The following is a 20,102-nucleotide window of genomic DNA, read 5'->3' as shown; positions in this document are numbered from 1 at the left end:
ATAAGGCAGCAGAAACCCGGAGGGATGGAGACTGCGGGCGCTTACGGCGCCAGGAAGGCCGGGAACGTCGCCTTCGATCCGGTCGCCTTCTTTTCACATCCCCGCACCATTCTCAGGCTGCTTTCATGGGTAAGTCTTTACTGCAATATGTGGGTTTCCATGAGTGCACGGGCCTACCTGCAGCCCTCTGTTATAGCACATCGTACCCTGCTATGTCTTTCTGTGCTCCAGTTCTTTCATATAAAAGGTTTTTAATTTTAATGTTAAGTGATTAATATCTGATTTTTTTTATTTATTTATTTTTTTTTTTACTCAAGACTGATTGTATTTAAGTTCCAGTTACAGATGTGAGAAGCAGAAATCATTTCAGCCTCTGCCACATCCATCTGTCTGGAGTCCCTTTGTGTCTAGATAAGCTAATTTAAGCGCTTTGGGTTTCAAAGCCTCCCAATCACAACACAACACATCCTTCAATGCTTCCTGCGTGATGTGATGCTGTGCAGCTCTGAGGAATCACGCAGGATTTAACATGCATGCACAAAAATAAGAAATACATCATGTGTGTTTATGTGTCTGTCATAATTCATGTTGACATGTTTAACTGAGAAAGCGAGTTAACAGATAACTTGTACTTACACTGAGTAGATGTGGGACTTAGACTATTAAAAACTCTGTAAAATGAATAGAAAATGATTATGAAAAATTTAAAGATGACATTAACACAGTGTTATGTTTTTTCTTTATTAGTTTTTTTTTTTATTTTTTTTTTTTTATCAATCAAATTTGAAGGCAGTCAGAGACAGGAACCATTTTACATCCACTATGTTTAGCTTTTAATAATTTCACCTGCCAGAGTGAAAAGATACAATAAATAACGGTAACATACTGTAATGTACAGCTATACCAGGTTGCTGCTGTTCATGGGATCTAAAGTATTTTGCTATGTGCTCTGGGAATTACAATACTGAGAGAAATACTTTTAGTGTGTAACCAAGTCGCTGAACATTTGCTAGTCGCTCCTTGTACGGACTTTTTGAAACTTTCCAACATCTCTGCTGTCATTTAAAACTAGCTTTGATGAACACACAAAAGTTGAAAACAAGTTTCTACCTTATTCGAGGCTGCTTCAAATATCTGTCTGACAGTGACATTCACCGTGACCATAAAATTGATGAGTAAATGTACAGTCCCATTTGGCTTTTCTGGCTGGTGGAAATATCAATATGTCAATCTGAAACTTCCTGCATGACCAACAGCCAATGGATAAACATGTAGTTATTTGGATGAAACTAATGTTTACGAAATTCAATTTTTAGTTTTAAAATCATCATCTCAGTCATCATTTAACTGAATTTGAATGTGGGGAGGAAATTTTTGCCTTTTCTTATAGTTATCAAATCAAATCAACCAACACTTTAAAAGTGTGACATCATCATAAGTAAAAGAAAAACAACAACAACTGCATTGTATCAACTTTTCTAGCATCTGCACACGCACACATTTAATTCTGAGGAATGAAAGGTATTTTTACACCAGAATGAGTTTATTCTCTCCTGTCTGTCACACAGTAAAGTGTCCCATGTGTCTCTCTGCAGGTTTTCTCCATAGTGGTGTTTAGCTGCATTGTGAACGAAGGCTACATCAACATCGGCAGTGAGCGTTTGCTCTGCGTCTTTAACAACAACGCTGACGCCTGTAACTACGGCATCACTATAGGTGTGGCCTGTTTCCTAGGCAGCATCTGTTTCTTGATTTTGGATGTTTATTTTCCTTCCATGAGCAACGTAAAGGACAGAAGACGTGCAGTGCTGTTGGACCTCATATTCTCAGGTACACACACAACCAAATTTAAACGAAAACATAGTAACTTCAATTTCACAACAAATTCTCAAACTTCAAAAATGTTGATTTCAATGAATCAAGACAGAGAACATATGCAAATAAAAATAACCTTCATAGAAAAGAGATGAGTGACTGCGAGAGTCCGCTTGCAAAACGCAGGAATGGCTGGAGCTCACTGATAAATTTTCAGCTGTGTTTGCAAACTTTATGGAGGCTAATGTTTCAACACCATCTGTATCTTTATGAGGGACACAAATGAACATAGCAACCAGGCAGATAATTTCTTTAGAAGTGAAGTAAAGCCATGCCACAAGCCCACAGGTCAAAACAGAGTAGACAGAGTTTACCTGAGTTGACTGTATCTGCTCACTACTAATGTTCACCGTCTTAAAATGGACAACATATATAAATTTACAATAGAAAGTATTTAACAATCTCATTTCCCTCCTTCAGGTCTAGCCAGCTTCCTGTGGTTTGTTGGCTTCTGTTTTCTGGCCAATCAGTGGCAGGCAACATCGCCAGAGGAGCTGCCATTGGCTCAGGGCTCAGACGCTGCCAGAGCTACGATCGCTTTCTGCTTCTTCTCCATCCTCAGCTGGGTTAGTATCTGTTCATCACCTTGTCCTTTATCTATAAGCATATTTGAGCCCGTTATCTTCATCACCATGCGGGTTTGAGCAGATGTTTCCCTTGCATGTGTTTCCCGGGTTATCAGTGTCTGATGGCCATAAACACATTTAAGAGTATTTCTTTCATGGAGGATGGACAGAGGCTGCTGCCCGGGACTCCTCCCATCCTTTCTTTAGTGTAACCCTTACACATACATTCAGACACTGCTGTAGCAGAGCTGCTGTTGTACCCGGCTTCTTTAAGATGTGAATGTGTTTAACAACGTGTGAATGTGTTCATGTATGAATTACCCCGAAAGGCAACTCGGCGGTGCTTTTTGGTTGGATTGCAGAGCTGGCAGATAAGAGCCTGAAAGTCTCTCAATCAATTATTGGCTGATGAAACAGTGAAGCCTCTGCAGACTGTTGAACCACCAAACCTACAGCATCTCACTGCCAGAAGTGTGGGCAGGTCAAGATGTGGTTGCATCCAGGAATGAGCTGCAGTTCCTCCATTGAGAATTCATAGCATGTTACAGTAAAAGAAACCAGTAAAATTTTAGTTCTTTGCTAAACTTAAAAGCCTCAGTATGTGTGAGACATGCTTCCCATTTTGCTGTGTAAAGTGTACCAAACTAACCTGCTTGGTGGATTTAATACAGACATGTAACATGATTATGTTAAATTAAATAGAAGTGCAGAGTAGCTTAGGATCACAGTTATATCTTGATTTCTGCTGCTGTGATGCTTGATACTTTGTGTGTATGTGTGTGTGTGTGTTTGTGTTCTTTACTAACAGGCTGTGCTGACACTGAGTGCCCTTCGACGTTTCTTAACTGGCAGCAACACAAACTTATTCACTTGGCAACACCTGGAACCAGCCCCGAGCAATGCTCGAGCTACACCATACCCCATCCCTAATGGTGGGACCATAGTGACCACCAATCCCTATCAAGCACCACCTTTCACTGAGACCCTGGACCCTCAGAAACTCACGCAGCAAAGACCCATGGCTCCTGCCTTCTAGAGACTCATGTTCACAGAGTGATGAGATGCGAGTTGAATGACACTGCACACAGCGCAGGCGTGGACACCAACCTGTCTTACTGTTTATTGGGTTTCCATCCTCTCCTGGGATTGACAGGAGTCTGGGTAATAAGTGTTAGATCTCTTTTCACCATGGTAACCGCTGGCTGAGCTTAGTTAGTTGTAATGCTCTGTGTCAAGAATACTGTCCTTCACGCACAAACACAGATATGCACGCAAATGCAGTTATACTCACTTACACCTGGAAACACGTGTAGATACACCCAGAGGTACAAGCATACACACACAAAACACCTCAACTGCATGTTCATATGGTGAAGTGCAGATTAACATAGATGTAGATCACTGATGATGCTCCATCGGCCTTATGAAGGAACACAGTGGGACAAAAATGTGAAAGACAATGAAGCTAATTAGCTCCTTTTTTGCCCTCAGTTAGTCTGACCAATCACAAGCTGCCCTAGGGAAATGTGGCCTACCATTGGCTGAAATTCAGTCAGTTTGACCAATAGATTGTAAGTAAATGAAGGAAGGGGCAGAACTTGAAGAAAACATTTCATTTTCATGGTAGGGGCATAAAGGCAGGGCTGCTTAATGCATTCTGGATGCTACAAAGTTTCAATGTGAAATATTCATGTGATTAAATATTTTATTGTAATATGCTGAAGTGGTAAAAATAAAATAAAAAAAAAAAAAAACATCCATGACTAAGGCTGTGTGTTTGACTTTGTTCACGTTATCTTAAAATGATTTTTTTTCTTCCTTGAATATAAAATAACTCTTCTTAACATAGTTATGTATTGCGAGGGAAATCTGAGGATGTGTTAGGCATATTAATCAACATCTGCTGGAAGCCCATAATTAGAGTTGTGATGAATTCATTAGCAGTAGCAGACAGCTGCTGAATGTTCGCTTTCTTTTAAGATTAAAAGGCACATATTAAATAGATTGCAACGCTCTCTTTATTTATTTTTTTTTCCCAAAGTCTTTATATGAGAGGACAGAACAGAGTAAGAACTGAGTCAAATGAAAGTCAGACAGGAAGTGGTTTTATTTCCAGCTCTGTCATTTACTCCTTAATGTGCATCATTTTCTGCTGCCATTAATCTGCAGGAACATTACACAACATTACTTGCATCATCAACATCCTATATCAGGGGCATCCTCATCATCACCAGCAGAATAAACTGACATTCAAAAATGTAGAAATTCACTCTTGAAGTTTTCATATAATCCCGCTGCTGTTTTATTAAAATATAATCTTTACCTTTTCTACAAAGTTTCACTTTATGCTCTTTTTTTTAAATCACCTGCATAAGCCCTTCTGTACCTTCGTTTCTGTCTTCACCCTGCTCCAGTGCAATTGAGTCCCGTTAAATATTAAAGGAAGGGGGCCAGAATTGAGTTCAGACAACAGGGGGCTCCCTAACTCTGCAGAGCTCTGATCACATGCCTCACACTCAGCTGTGTTTGAACTACCTCTACCCTGAGAATACAAAGACAGAGAAGGGAAGTGGAGGGGGAGTGAGAAAAGTGAACATTCGCATTGATGGAGGCTGGAAGAAGCGAGGTAGAAAGTACTAAAGCCTAGGTCACACTACATGATTTTAACTGAAAGGTTTAAAGAATAAAATGGATTTTTCAGACTGTCAGGGCTGGATGGATCCAGGTGTGGATGTTTTCATGAAAAATCCAAAGTATTTCAAAGAACTGCAAGCAGTTAACAATCAAGCAACATCCAGGGGCAAGTTTACTGACAGCAAACAGAAGCCAAGAAAATTAAAAACAAAGAATATATTGAAACCAAAAGTTAAAAGATTCTTATTTTGATCCCTAAAGGCTTCTGCACAATATCTATTAATATTACTCATTTTGTATGTGTGTGTGAGGTGGGGGGTGTAGGTGGTCGGAGTTGAAGGACTGTGAACAAATATCTGCATCACTATCCGTACAACTACACGTTCAACCTTTTAAAAAATATTAAATTCCTTACAATCACCAAGAATATTTATTTTTCAACATGAAAAATAAAGGCTCTTATCTTAATAAACTGTCAAACCAAAAAAACTAAAATTTTTCATTTAAAAGATAGAATTTCTAAATGTTTTTTCTATTTTAATTAATCAATTGTTCATTACACTAAAGGCTGACAAATCCTTCTGTTGTTCATAAATGAATCAATTATTGTTTTATCACATTGTAAAATTACAGCTTTTCCAATGTGAATAGTTTATGATTTGTTTGGTTAAACATCAACAACAAATGAGTAATTGTTGTTCAGAGAAACAAAAAAATGGTTTTGAAGATGTGGTCTTTGTCCCTCATAGGAAAAAATGTACGACCAGGAAGATAATTGGCAGTTTCATTACAAAGTATAGTAATTGTTGTGTGCATGAGCAGATCAGCCACTAACACAACCTGTGGTCCACCTTCAGAGTAGTTCTGAACTGTATTCTGACCTAGGCTTGAGATGAAGAGAAATGATGAGTGAGGGCAGAAAGAGGGGGGCAAGCAAGAGGAAGCTTAGCATTCGAGTAAATATAGCTGGGATGTGGCTACTGTCTGAACTAAAACTAGGTCTGTGATAGACTAAAAGGAAACTTCTTGTGTGCATTTTGTGTGCAGGTAGCACAAAGGAGTCTTTTGACATGTACACACTCATACACACAGTCTCAAGGAGTTCAGCAAACATCCTATGAAATTCTTGTGAGTGGACAGGATGAGGGACCAACAGGAATTTTTTTTCTATTTCCTGCTTTGGATTCCTCGTGTGTAATTTCAGCAGGACACTTGTTTCCTCTGATCCTCTCACAGGTCGGTTCAGTCATCCACAGAATTTCCTTCCAGCTGATTAGGAGAGAGGCTTGTGGCATCAAAGGACAGAGTTCGCCTTCTCAGCTCAACATGGCTGTCTATTAGCTGGGTTGCCGTAGTAACAGGCTCCTCTCCTGGAGGTGGGCTCACTCGCTGCTTCCTGTTCTTGCCTACAACTGGGGATGCTGAATAGCTGAGGCGGCTCCTTTGTTCCCCACAAGTTGAAGAAAGGTGTCCGTTTTTGTGGGAGGAGGAGCTGGGTGGAGGGTGTGTGTGCAAGTGAGCCGAAGTGTTATGACTGACCTCCCCAGCGACATTGTCTACCTGTGGGGTGGGGTCTGACCTGACAACATGGTCAGGGCAGGCTGTGCTGGAGCTGTAGAGAGGAGCTGAGAGGGTGGCTTCATTGCTGGTGACCTTCAAACTGGAAGGACCCTGTGGGCTGACAGGCCTCTTCTCTGCCTCTGTTTCTGGCTGTGAGCCACAGATGGCCTGCTCAGGTACTGTTTCATGTGCAGTAGTTTCACTGTGGCTCCGGCTGTGGCTCCTGCAAGAGATCACCCTCTGGGGGTGTGTATATTTCAGTGTGTGTACGCTGGATGATCGCTGGCGTGGTGGAGTGGGAGAGACTGATGGCACAGTGAGGCAGGATTCTGCCAGGTCATCCGCTGAACCGCTCTGATCCACAGAGTCGCAGCGCACTGCCTCCTGAAGACACAACACACGTACAAGCACACAGACGTTTTTCATGAGGTGGTGCGTAAGTTCAAAGCATGTATAAATTATGATACAGTACTGATTTGCCAATGTCATCCTTTTGTTGTGTTGTAATATTTTTTGTAAAAAGCAGATATTACATTAAATTCAATGCAAAAGTACAGTTTTGCGATATCATCAAGTCTATCCTTCTTTATTTCTGCTTGCTGTTTTAGTATTTGTTCACATTGGTATAAATATTCATGATGTAAGATAAGGGAGATAAATAAAAATCCCACTCCTTGCCTAGTAAACCCCCTCCTAATAGTTGGACAGTTGGGACAGGGTAATATGTAAATAAAATTGCAGTTATTTGCATATTAAAAAAATACTTTATTCCTAAAATAACATGGAGAAAATAACACATTGGGGAATGTAAGACACTTTACTATTTTAAATATTTAAAAAAATGTTTATCTCTAATTTGATGGCAGTCACTTGGCTCAAAACAGTTGTGATGGGGCAAAAGCTGGAAAATGAAGAAGTACTACAAAGAAACTGCTGGGGGGACCATGTTGCAACTAATTAGAGTAATGGGGAACAGGTCAGTAACATGACTGGGTATGAAAAGAGCACCCTAATGAGACAGAGTCTCTTTGAAGAAATTATGGGCAGAGGCTTGGCAATCTGAATTAAAAAAGAAAACAACTCCCATATAAACTTTTGAGTAATTTCAGAATGACGTTTCTCAATGCAACATTGACAAGATTTTAAATATTTCAAAATGCAGTTCATTAAAAGATTTTCATTATATGTGAGTCAGAGACAGTTGAAAATGAAATCGGATCACTTGGGATCTATGGGCTCTGGAATGCATCAGAAACACAATTATACACAAAACTTCCCAAAATATGCAATCCAAAAATTTATTTAAAAAAAGATGTCATAATTGAATGCGATAAAAAAAAAACAAAAAAAAACAACAACAAAAAAACACATCAATCTTGTATTCAGATAAATCCACTTTTATAATTGTTGTGGAACCTTTGGACTAAAGACAAAAGGGACCATTAGGCTTGTTTTCAGCACTAACTTGCTTAACATACATCTGTCATGGTATGGGAGTGCAGAAATGTCTAAGGAACTGGCAAGTAAATCTTATAAGGTTCCATAAATGCCAAAAAGTTTAAATACATTTTAGAGCAATATATGTTCAAATCCGGAGGTCTTTTTAAAGACTTCTCGAGAGAGATGCTGTGATTTTTAACAGAACAAATTCTGGACTGTATATTGCATCTATTTCAACAGCATGGCTAGTAGCAGAGTCCTGGTGCTTGGCTTGCCTGTTTGTAGTCCTAAACTTTAACCAGCTGAAAACATTTGAATCATGAAATGCAAAACAAGAAGACCAAGTTAGAATAATTAATCAAACAAAAATGAGATGACATTCCTCACCCAGCTGAGATCCTGCTGGTTACAGTTCCCAGATATTTATGGAAAGAAGAGGAGATGCTACACTGTGGTAAATGTGGTTCAGCCTCAACTTTTTTTTAAGAACATGTTGCTGCCACCACAAAATTGATCTCTTTCACCATTTAATGTTTTTTTCATGTTCTATAGTGAACAAAATGGTTTTTGTTTTTTAAGATTTACAAATGATTGCATTATATTTTTATCTACATCAAACAGGAGTTGTATAAAAATTGATTTCAATGTTCACCGCATACTAACAAAAGGCTTTGGTGAAGTTGTTGAAACAGATAAACAGGTAATTCCTTACTTTATACATCTTTATCTATAAAATTGGAATAATTTTATATTTCCACTTTACTGGTAATAGTTTATCTACATGCTAGTAGGAGGAAATGTTCCTCAAGGGAAACATACACAGTGAACCTCATGAACATTTGGAAGATCACATGTTTAATTTGGTTAGCTTATTGGCCTCGTGAGATCTTTCAGGGCATACTGGGATGTGTTTGAAAGGGCCTACTGATGTGTGTATTGCAACAGTAATATGCCTCTTCACTCCCAGGACACAAGCAACTAAAGCATTTTCAGCGTAGACAATGGCAGATAAAGATGACTTCATACTTTAATATTTCCAAATGATAAGGGCAAATAGCGATCACATAGAGTATAACAGACCATGTAGCCAATTATCGCCCAGTGAAATTGTCTTTTACTCATTTACAAACTTTACAAACCATGTTATTGTGTTTCTAAATGGATTTTAAGTGTTGTTACAGAGATGTATCATTCTGATCTATTTACATCGAATAAGAAAACCCATAACCAGACTCTTGCTTATGCTGTGTATTCCATCCTGTAAACATTTAGAGTTTTATGTTCAGTCACGTTAGATTATCATATTAAAATTGTGGTTTCTTTGCAAATCAAGTTCAAATCTGTGGTTCATGGCTGCACATCTATAATGATACAAAAAATAGAGGAAGCGAAAATAACCCACCTGTCTGCGTAACTGCCTGCTTGCAGAGCGGAAGGATGCTGGTCTCTTTGGGACTGAATTATCCGGAACATAGGAAGGACTCAGTTTGTTTCTGTCTACACTGTCCTCAGGACTGAGCCAGTGAGAGGAGCGGCTGCTGCCATCATGTGTGGGACTCAGTCTGAGTGATGGATGTCTGTCCATACTGTGGCAAGACAAGAGCTTCGGTTTCTCTGCATTTTGGTCTGGATTTAATCTGTATCCGTCCATACTGTGAGCAGAGCTGAGTCTGTGTCTGTTCATTCGATGGGCTGGGCTGAACTTGTAACCATCTATACTGTGAGCTGAGCTCAGTCTATGTCGGTTTATTCTGTGAGCTGGACTAAACCTGTATCCATCCATGCTGTCGGCTGGGCTGAGTCTTCGTATAGAGTGTCGGTCGATGCTCTGGGAGGTGCTGAGGCAAATCATCGGCCTTGAGCTACGTCCAGACCCCAGTGAAGCGTGGCTGATGGAGGGCAGAGCTCCTGGAACCTGCAGCAAAGAGCTGCCTCCACTGGAGCCCAGAGATGACATGGAGCCTGTAAATAATAAGGCAACATGTGGGCATAAATAACGAAACAAAGAAAAAAGAGATTCTGATCTGAGTATTGGTTTTACAAATGATGGCTACAAGTGGAAACTAAAATTGCCAGGAATAAAGGGCTTTTTTTTTTTTTTTTTACCTGGAGTTCTTGTAGTTCAAAAATAATGTTAAAATATTTTTTTACATTTAAGCTTTACAGTTCAACTTCTTGTATTAAATCCTGGAGCCATCTCCCATTTCTTTGTATATTGCATGAAAACAGCAAAAAGGTGCAGTATTTTATCAAAACATGTACAGGTTTTATCCTCCAACATGTTGAGGCTCTGAGGAAAATTTATGATACTTCTACGTGCATACTTGTCCAGTTTTCTCAAATTCTTCAAGGGCATGCTGTACCAAACAGCACTTATAAAACTTTGAGAATCACCCCGTTATTAAAAATGCTATGCTATATGCCTGCAGGCAATATTTGTTTCCAGTGAGGGTTGGACTCCACCAAAGCAACTTTTTGTCACTGATTCTGTTCATAAATTTAAAGGACAGAATTTCTAGACCCATCTGAGGTGTTGAGGGGATCCGGTTTGATGGCCTCAGGGTTATTTCTCTGCATCTTGCAGATGATTTGATTCTTTTGGCTTCACTAAGCTGAGATCTCCAACTTCTGCTGGAGCAAATAGGTTAAGCGGTTGGGATGATCAGCCTCCCAAATCAGAGACCATGGTCCATGGGAGACTGGTGGATCAGTACAGGGTTCTAGATCCTGGGGAAGAATTATGCAAAATTTAGGAATCGCTAAATTTGCTTTTAGTGGTAAAAATTCAAAGAAATGGACAGAGATGCCCAGTACACGGTACTGGAGGAGAAGCCCCTGCATGGGATGTACCACTGACAGAGCTGAAAAGCTAGATATGAACAAGTCTTACATATAGCTAAAGAGGGCTGGACAGAAGCACAGCATAGAGGCACAACTCATGGAAACACAGGAGCAAGCTTTAGGTACCAGAGCAACTGAGGTCCAGATCCACGACACAACAGTGTAAAAAGGCCTCTGACACAATCCAGCACCTCACAACAGGGTGCAAAATACCAGCAAGCAAAAAATACATGAGCGCCATAACCAAGTAGCCAGCATAGTGTACAGAAACATCTGAACAGACTGGAGACCCCTAAGTCCCAGTGGGAGAAACCTCCCAAAGTGTTCCTGTTCCAGATACTTTCTAAGCTAAAGAAAAAAACGGAAACTTTAACTTTAGTCCAGAATAAACAGTTTTTTCAGTGACAGCAGTATTTAAATACACATTTAGTCCATATTTCACTGAGATTAGGTGTTTTAAAAGAAGTCCAGGACTGAGTTCAGTTTCTTATTTTACATTAATCCAACCACTCCCATTATGATGTCCTTGAAGATTTCTGCTGGCAACATAGATATTCGTATGAGACATTTTGTTGAAACATTAAGTGCGTTGAACATTTCCTGCTACTGTCAGGCACATTTTAGTTACAAGTGCAAAATGACTTGATAAATAAATTATAACAGGCAATAAATTATGCCAGGTTGATTCCCACTGGTAGAGAGTCATTTTCATCATTTTCCTTCATCTCAAGCCTAGGTCAGCAGTGTGGAAAAAAAAAGTTCACTGCCAATGTGTCATGATCCTTAAATAAATCTATTTTAGCCCTTAAAAAAGATTAAAATGTTTTACAACATCACATTTCCTCATTTATTAATGTAATTATCTTTAAAGTTTGCCTATTTTTTTTTAGCTTTTTTTTTTGTGGTTGCAGGACTTTAAAAACTATTTCTTAATTTTATTGGTCTATAAACAACCAAATTACCTGAGTAGCTGTAGCCACAGAATGTCTCTTGGCCAATAGCAGAATACGGAGAGCATCTGAGTGGCTGAACGTAGCTGTCGCTGGGGAGAGACAGCATGCGTCCCATGCTCAGCAGGTTGCCATGGGAATACTCCTCATCCTCAGCTTGCACCTGCCATATGAGATGATAACCGCTGTCACTGTTACTGTCATTTCCACTACTTTCTCCTCCTTCATTTAGAATGAAACAGTCCCAGTTTTTTTTTTTTACCTGTGCAGGTATGTCTGCATTCAGCTCCATGTCCCCACCTATAGACGTGGTGCTAAGTCGACGGTTGGCTTCCTGTCGCTCCCGCTCTTGCCTCTCCTCCATCTCCCTTCTTTCCTCCATCTCCCTTCTTTCCTCCATCTCCTCCAGCTGTGCTTCCTTGTTGCTTTCTTCCAGGTGCTTCATCAGAACAGCAACTACTACATTAACCAGCACAAACTGCGCCGTGAGGACGAAGGTGACAAAGTAAATGGGGGAGATCAAAGGCAGGTAGGTAAGGCAGTGGCCATCATGCGGGCGACACTCACGTAGTGTGTCCTGGGCAACAAAGGCAGGAAGCGAGAGATTAAGCAATTTAAATAGTCCACTCTATTCATGTGATCTGTAAAAGCAATATATTGTACTTCATCTCCTCTCCAACAGGGGGAGATCCAGATCTGAGCATGATCTGAGACCTTGAGTCTGTCACAGAAGAGTAATACGCCCTGTAATGTCAGCAGCTCTTAGTCTGTCATAAAAACAGTGATCTGCTCTCTGCCTAATGCTACACCAGCCTCTTATCCGATGCTCAGAGACACGCATCATGTACTCTGACACAAACATGCACTCTTTGGTCTATCCATCTTTTTAAAAGTTCCCAAGGAAGACATAGAGAGCTAACCTTCATTATCCCATTCCAGTTGTCCCCAGTGGACACCCTGAAAAGTGTGAGGAAAGCCATGCCAAAGTTGTCAAAGGTTGCGTGGCGACTAAGACCCTCACACGGGTTCTGGTCTGAACACTCTACAAGAAGATGAAGAGCGTTAGATAGTAAATGTGAGGGAGGAAGGCAAGGAGGGAGAAGAAAGAGTGTAGATTAGAGCACTGATTGACATAATTAACGTGTGCAAGTCAACAAAATTTATTCGTGTTATGCAATCCACAGACATCTCACCAGTCAGCTGAGGCATACACACACACACACACACACATCCCACTTCAGAACCGTGCACGCACTCTCGCACATGCCAACACGTGCATGCACACACACACACACTAACCCAGTTTTCCAAAGAGCTCAACTCCCAGAGCTGCATAGATGAAGAACAGCAACATGAAGAGTAGACCCAGATTCCCCACCTAGACAGACACATTACACACATACACACAGATATATACATTGTGTGATACACATAAAAAGAGACATCAACTGTATACATCGAGAGAGACGCAAACGTGTGAACAGATAGAAAGAGTCTATAGACAGACAGCTAAACCTTACTGCAATGACGTTTTGTACTTCTGAAAAACTAACAGATGCCATTCAAAAAACCTGGAGTAGAAGAAGAATTGGTTTTTTGAAACATGAGTACACAACCTCAATCCAGCCCCAGTGAATTCCAAACATGCTTGATTATATTAATCATAACACCATTCACACTTAGCTTTCCTTGATTCGTGTTAGGAGGTACAGAGATGTCTAATCAGATGATGGATAAACCTAATGAGAAGGGGGGAAGCACTCGGACACCACTGAAAAGGACTGGTTTTGATCCCTTCCAGCAATGATTCACTTCAAAGACAACTTTGTGCGTGGGTAGGCAGTAAAGGAGTACCATTGATATTTTTCAACACTAGCGAATCCCACTGATGTACTGGAATACCTGCACAAAGGCATACAGGATTAAAGAGCGATGCTGTGAAGATCCTCCAGTTTGCCAAAGATTTTTGTATTTGCAGAAATATTCAAAAGTTGTAATTCAGTCGCAGGTCAACAGCAGAAACTCTGTTCAAACCTTTCATATCTGTTTGTTATCGTGTCCTCCAATTTTTTATTTATTTTTTTTTGTTTTTTGGGATTGGTTCAGACCCAGTCTGTCTAGGAGCTAAGAATGTCCTTATCTGCTCCTCAGTATCAGATCAAGACATTAAGGTGGGAGTTTTCTATCTATGTGAACGATTTGGACTGACAAGAGTATTGTAGGTGACGTCATATCCGACCTATTCCACATGTCATCTGGAAACACGCATCTCTGCTTTATCATATAAATGCAATTGTCTGTACATAGTGGCACATTTTGTTGTGTGCAGCTTGCAGCACCCTGGTAACACTGTGAATTTGGCAGCATCTTACAATCCAGCCTCAAAGGAAGATAAAGTGCTTTGTGGTGTCTCTGTGTATGATAAAGCTTTCAAACCGGCTCATGTTTGATCTACTAGGAGATATTTGCGAGGAAAACAATCCCAACAATGCTGCAACAATATTATGTGCCATAAAGATACGATCCACCTGGTGATTTAACAGCAAGATAGATTCAATTAAGGGTTAGTGCAAATGAAAGTCATGATTATTTGGTATTGCATGTTTTATTTTACAGTATTAGACCTGCTTCTTACCTGAGGCAAAGCTTGCATCACTGTATCTAACAGAGCTCTCATTCCCGTGGCCATCTTCAGCAGCTTCAGCGCTGAAACAGTGCAAAGTTGTCAGCTCCTACAGCCCATGCTTCATCGTCTTTGTGTGTGCTGATGTGTTTGTCTCACTCTGTGTACCTCGTGTTATCCTCAGGACCCTCATGATGCGTATGATGGTGGGGTTGATGGGTAAGGAAGCACTCAGATCTATTTCCTCCAGTGTGATTCCCATGATAGACAGTAACACAATGGCAAGATCCAGCTGATTCCACCTTAACACAAACACAAAAACAATTTCACTTGAACAACGGGTGAATATTTTTGATGCCTTTTGCGTCCAAGTGAGCGTGATTACCTTTCTTTGAAAAAGCGGCGCAGGCCGAAAGCCATGAGTTTCAGAATGGCCTCGATGACAAAAACCAGAGTGAAGACGTAATTGCAGTACTTCAAAATCTCCTCAAGGTACTGCAGAACACACACACACACACACACACACATACTTAAAAAAAAAAAAAACTCACTGTGGCTGCACTGTACCTCCACATAACACTTCATTATTATGGTTCTAGGACAGGTAGCAGTAGGAGTTGCTATGGTTACCTGAGGCTGGTTGTAGTGCTCCATGCTCATGGTCAAGAGATTTGTAAAGATGATGATTGTGATGAAGAGATCCATGTAGTGGCTGGTGCACAAAGTGTGTATGGTTCTGCGCATTGGGGAATAGTCAGCGTAATATGGCTTTTCCAGGGCCCCTGCAACACACACACACACACACACACACACACACACACACAGTCATTAAAATGCTTCTGTGAGAAAAATATGATATGGACTATGAAGTCACCGACGAAGTTGGTGCCAAGTGGCACTCTGCTGAGCATGTGTGTTCAGACTAAAAGTGCCACCTCAGGAATTCATTCCTATCCATCACACACACACACTCTTTTGGTGGCACCTCAAGGTGTCTTTGGGCAGAAACCCTTGCTGTCTGCTGCCAGACAGTTAACTAAGAGGAAAGCACTACTAGAGATTACACTGCAGAAAAGAGAGGACAGAGTGGAAATAAATGTGGAGCTGCAACAGACCAAGATAAACTAACATGTGCAAGACTTTCAAATGTGTGTTAAAACATCATTTGAGCTAGAATTAGTGTTCAAGTTGGATAAAAGTCTAAGAATGTATTAATGAGTGTCATAGTACAAGTAGACCATATGGTCTAGGCTATCTGGATATGCCTCTTTTATGCAAGTCTCTTTGATCTAAATAAGAAACATAAACCTGCAGAAAATCCTATAGTGATGGCACAAAACACAACATGCTAACCAATGTTGACTACCACAGAATCACACGAAGGAACCTTCTCCATGTTTGGACATAGATTAATAATTCTTCACAAATGCACTTAAACATACCTCATTACATTTTGACAACTGCTTAGCAAATAATTCTCGTGTGAGAACTGACAAGACACCAAAGGGGACCAAAATCACAGACAGCTGCTCTGGCATGTCTGAATAAATAATGAACTAATTAGAATGAACCCTTTAGGTGCCAGAGTTTTAATCGTTTATAAAGGCATACTGTAAATGAGGAAAAAAATGTTGATTAAGAAGATTTTAGAATGGATTGGCAGTAAAATAACTAATCTGTTTTCTTATTGGGGAAAACATAAAAATATATTAGAGGTGGGATTAAAATGTGTCAATTACAATAAATTAATTTTACAAAATAAACATGTTAAAAAATAATTAACATAATCACAATTAGCATTGCAAATAATGTGGAACGTTTATAAAGAGTATTATTTTCTGGAATACCGGTTACACTGATGCACATGTCACGCTCGGCTCATAACTTAGCGAGTTCTCAGATTTCTCTACTAACTCAATAAAAAAAAGACTGCTGACAAGTCCAGCAATTTTTTATTATGTTATTAGAGACTTTTGATGACCAATGCAAAAGTTTGTATTGTTTACTCTTCTCCACCGCTGGTCGAGACAGTAGAGTTAAATAAGCTATTTAATAAGTTTAATTCTCTAGAAAATGTATTATATACTTCCCCAAATGTATTCTTATGTCATTGTTACACAGACGTCATGTGTCATATCACTATATAAAGATGTAAAATGACATATTAAGGTTTATTATAAGGCAGTGGTTCCAAACTTTTTCTGCAGGGCCCCATTTTCATCTACAGCAATAATGTGGAGCCCCCCCCCCCTCCCGTTACATGAACCAATGAAACATACTAAGAAATGTGTCTTTAGTTTTAGTGGCTGTATTGGTAACTATAATTAAAACCGTGTCAGTATTATTATCCATTCTTCTGCTTCAGTGTGAAACATTTTAAACCAGGAATCTCTGCAAACTACTTCAGGTGAGTTTTCTATGAGACAATGCTGCTTTAGTAAAACAACTTTGCTATATTTGACAGTTAGATAGTTTATTTCTAAAGTAACCTGCAGGCTTTTCTTTGTGTTGAGAATCAAAAGTCCCCAAGCGGTGGTTTAATTTGTTTGGCTTCATACTTCATTATATTAGATGATAAAAATTTGGTACATGCAAAAGACTGTGGTCTCATTATTACCCACCATGGGTTATTACTACTGGTCAAGCAGGGATAGAAATGCTCCATCATAGTTGGTTCTATTTTTTATTACTTGAAGTCTCTCTTGTTGATTTATCATCATTTCCTATGAGTACTTTTACAAATGTATCCAGTTTAACAACTCCCAAGTTTTATTTAGCCTTGCTGCACCCCCCCTGTGATAACTCTGGGCCCCCCCTAGGGGGCCCGACCCTCAGTTTGGGAACCACTGTAAGGGAGGGACTAGAAAAGTCACAAAAGCAAAACATCACTCACTCTCACTACGCTGTCTTCATCTTTAACCATACAAGTCACAGTTCTTACAACTGGATAAACATGATCAAGCACTACTTTTAAGTTACAGCTACAAGAAATTGTTGGCTGGAGCTTTCTGTGTTTTCATAAAGTATGGTCTGATGTATCCTATGCCAAAAGAAATCATTTATTTGGTATTTATACAATTCAAACAATTCTTATCATTGATGTTGGTTAAATACTTATGGGTAGTTTCACCCAATTAGGAAGGTTTCGAAGCAAAGAATACTATTTAACCATACATAATGCCTTTTTGTCTTTTGATATGTTGCTAACAACAAATTTCACCACATTTCGTTTGGCACTCAGCTATTAATTTGTTTCTCTGTTTATGACAGAGGACAAAAAATGTTGAATTCTAATTTCTGTCTCAGACTTCAAAGAAGAAGGGAGGTAAAAACACTAAAGGCTAGTTTTGCTCATGAACCCCTTCAACGGCACCGAACCTGATTATAGAGCAGAGCTGGGAAAAAAGCCACACATTTATCAACGAGTATCCCCAGTTTTCTCACTTCTCCTCCTTTTCTCCAATCGCTTTTGTCGTTTCTCCTCCCTCAGTCGGGCCTCCTCCTCCTCCTGCTGCTGGCGACACTTGTGGAAGTTTTCCACCACTACACCCACAAACATGTTGAGCACAAAGAAACTGACAATGAGGAGGAAAGAAATGAAGAACAGCAGCATCCAGGGGTTGTTGTTTCTTATTGGCTGCAGCAGAAGACAGTAAGTAGAAAAGAGGGAGGTGGTTTGGAGATGAATTGGTAGAACAGAAGGACCAAAGAGTGACAAAAGTGGGGAGGGGTGAAGATGAGAAAAAGGAGAGCATAAACAAAGAGACAATGTAGTCCTGAGTCAGCAGTGAAACTGCCAGCATGTCAACTCAGAGCTATTCATCTGTTTGCCTTTTTTCTTTCCCTACACCTTCTCACATAGTTTCTGAAATACTCCTCTTTTCTCATTCAGACAGATATGATCAAAGGTGCCTGAGACTGGCAGAAAACACAACATTTACGATAGAAATGATTCCTATGCTTTCCTCATATTTATTCCTTTATGTCCCAACCCTTCATTCCTGTGACTGTAACTGTGTGTGTGTCCTCACCTGCTGGTCCACCCCAACAGCATCCAGACCATCATACATGATGCTCACCCAACCGTCTTTACAGGACAGCACAAAGAGTGACATCAGTGCCTAGAGGAATGAAACATATGTAAATCTGTGCCGTGCTGCAATTCAGCTTGTATGAGCAGGCATCAAACTAAGACATGTGGGCAAGTGGACAAACCTGTCCCAGGTTATCAAAGTTGTATTTCCGCCTGACCCAGCGATAACCCACTTGCAGACACTCGGTTTTATTGGTGATGTTTGTGACATTAAATCCCTCACAGTGGAAGAATTTCCCTTTAAACAGCTGCACACACAAAGAGGGGAGTCCACAAAGTAGCACATACAGTAGCAGTGCAACCTCATGAAAATATAAACAAAGCAAATCGTCAAGCAGAGATAAGAGTGCTTTGTTGGTGTATAGTAAATTACTCTGCAACAGAATCATTTATCATAGTTAAGATCTTGTCCTGTCTGCACAAATACAGCAACACTGTAACCGTGTGTTTTCACATTAGAGAATAATCAAGGGATGCTGTGTTTTCAGAAATGCATTTATGGTGGTTAATAAAGGGCCCATCCAGCGCTAATGTTAAATGAGCATGTTTCAGGAAATATACTCAAAAATGAAAACCAGTATAAGGATGTGGAGAGATTTCAGAACGGACTAACTTTGGGCACAAAAAACATCTCTTTAACAAATATTTTTGTACCTAGTTGTTCATCAGCCTTGCTGAATTCCAACATGTAATAAATAAACTAAAGTGCAATATTAGCACTTCTTCCAAATAACAAGTTTCCAATCCATGTTGTTTTCTTTTCAATGATCTTTGAAGACTCTCAAGGTCTAAGCTAATCAAAAGTTTTATCAAACTCAATTTTTTTTAAACAACTCTATCTAAACCCACGTAGTCATCAACTGATTTACAAAATCTCTATTGGGATTTATATTATTGACTTCTGCCTTTAAAAAAAAAAAAAATTAAAATAGTAAGAAACCAACTTATCTTTCATAAAATTTTAATAAATGATAAATATTAAACTGAATTAACTACATGAAATTTCAGATGAAAATCAGGCTTGAAGAAAACATTTTAGCACAATTCTAGTATTGAACCTTTTTTTTTTTTTTAATTACTTCCAGGGACTGGAATAATGCATAATCAGCAGCTCATTTGCATTTCCTCCTTATTCTTATCACTTTTTATTACCCGGAGCTTTTTTTGAGCCGTGCCCCATTTATTTGAAACTACAGCAATTGGTGTCTTTTGGAAAAAAAAACACAACATGATTTAACCACTAGTTAGAAATTAGTTATTTTATAAATGATTTCATGGGAAAAAATTTTGAAAATGAGGCTTATCTTCAAATGTTACAGGATGAACAGGGAATAAAAATAAATGCCAAACATACTTACCTGCACACCCAGAATTCCAAAAACAATGAAAAAGGCACAGCAGATGAGCACAATATTCCCAATCGGTCTGAGAGATGTGATCAAGGTCTCAACTACCAGTTTCAGACCTGGAGCCCGACTTATCACCCTGCAACAGTCATAAACACACCCATAAAGTCAAGA

The 20,102-nt window shown here is 39.6% G+C and overlaps 2 protein-coding genes across 2 annotated transcripts in view; one reads left to right on the top strand and one right to left on the bottom strand.

Annotated features, from left to right (window-relative positions):
- Positions 1 to 24: 24 nt before the first annotated feature.
- Positions 25 to 3,477, top strand: LOC306771912 (synaptogyrin-3-like; the record flags this gene model as incomplete). The annotated part of the gene is made up of 4 exons (XM_079261240.1): positions 25 to 129; positions 1,596 to 1,830; positions 2,296 to 2,441; positions 3,250 to 3,477. 4 exons carry the CDS (start codon positions 25 to 27, stop codon positions 3,475 to 3,477), a joined length of 714 nt encoding a protein of 237 aa, XP_079117366.1.
- Positions 3,478 to 6,317: 2,840 nt separating this feature from the next.
- The window catches only part of LOC306774413 (voltage-dependent T-type calcium channel subunit alpha-1H-like), a gene marked incomplete at its 3' end in the record, with an annotated part of 51,094 nt that continues 37,309 nt past the window's right edge, over positions 6,318 to 20,102 (bottom strand). The window contains exons 22-35 of the mRNA XM_079264437.1: positions 19,941 to 20,067; positions 18,705 to 18,830; positions 18,521 to 18,610; positions 17,934 to 18,126; positions 15,120 to 15,271; positions 14,875 to 14,984; positions 14,658 to 14,791; positions 14,502 to 14,572; positions 13,166 to 13,244; positions 12,787 to 12,908; positions 12,129 to 12,443; positions 11,879 to 12,029; positions 9,478 to 10,037; positions 6,318 to 7,019 (exon numbers count right to left, since the gene is read on the bottom strand). Of these exons, the coding sequence (XP_079120563.1) occupies positions 6,318 to 7,019; positions 9,478 to 10,037; positions 11,879 to 12,029; positions 12,129 to 12,443; positions 12,787 to 12,908; positions 13,166 to 13,244; positions 14,502 to 14,572; positions 14,658 to 14,791; positions 14,875 to 14,984; positions 15,120 to 15,271; positions 17,934 to 18,126; positions 18,521 to 18,610; positions 18,705 to 18,830; positions 19,941 to 20,067 (2,932 nt within the window). The remainder of the gene's footprint in view (positions 7,020 to 9,477; positions 10,038 to 11,878; positions 12,030 to 12,128; positions 12,444 to 12,786; positions 12,909 to 13,165; positions 13,245 to 14,501; positions 14,573 to 14,657; positions 14,792 to 14,874; positions 14,985 to 15,119; positions 15,272 to 17,933; positions 18,127 to 18,520; positions 18,611 to 18,704; positions 18,831 to 19,940; positions 20,068 to 20,102) is intronic.

The sequence above is a fragment of the Telmatherina bonti genome (assembly GCF_933228915.1).
Source record: "Telmatherina bonti genome assembly, chromosome: 3".
NCBI lineage: Eukaryota > Metazoa > Chordata > Actinopteri > Atheriniformes > Telmatherinidae > Telmatherina > Telmatherina bonti.
Note: the sequence above shows the minus strand (reverse complement) of the source record. Positions and strands in the feature narration are given on the sequence as shown.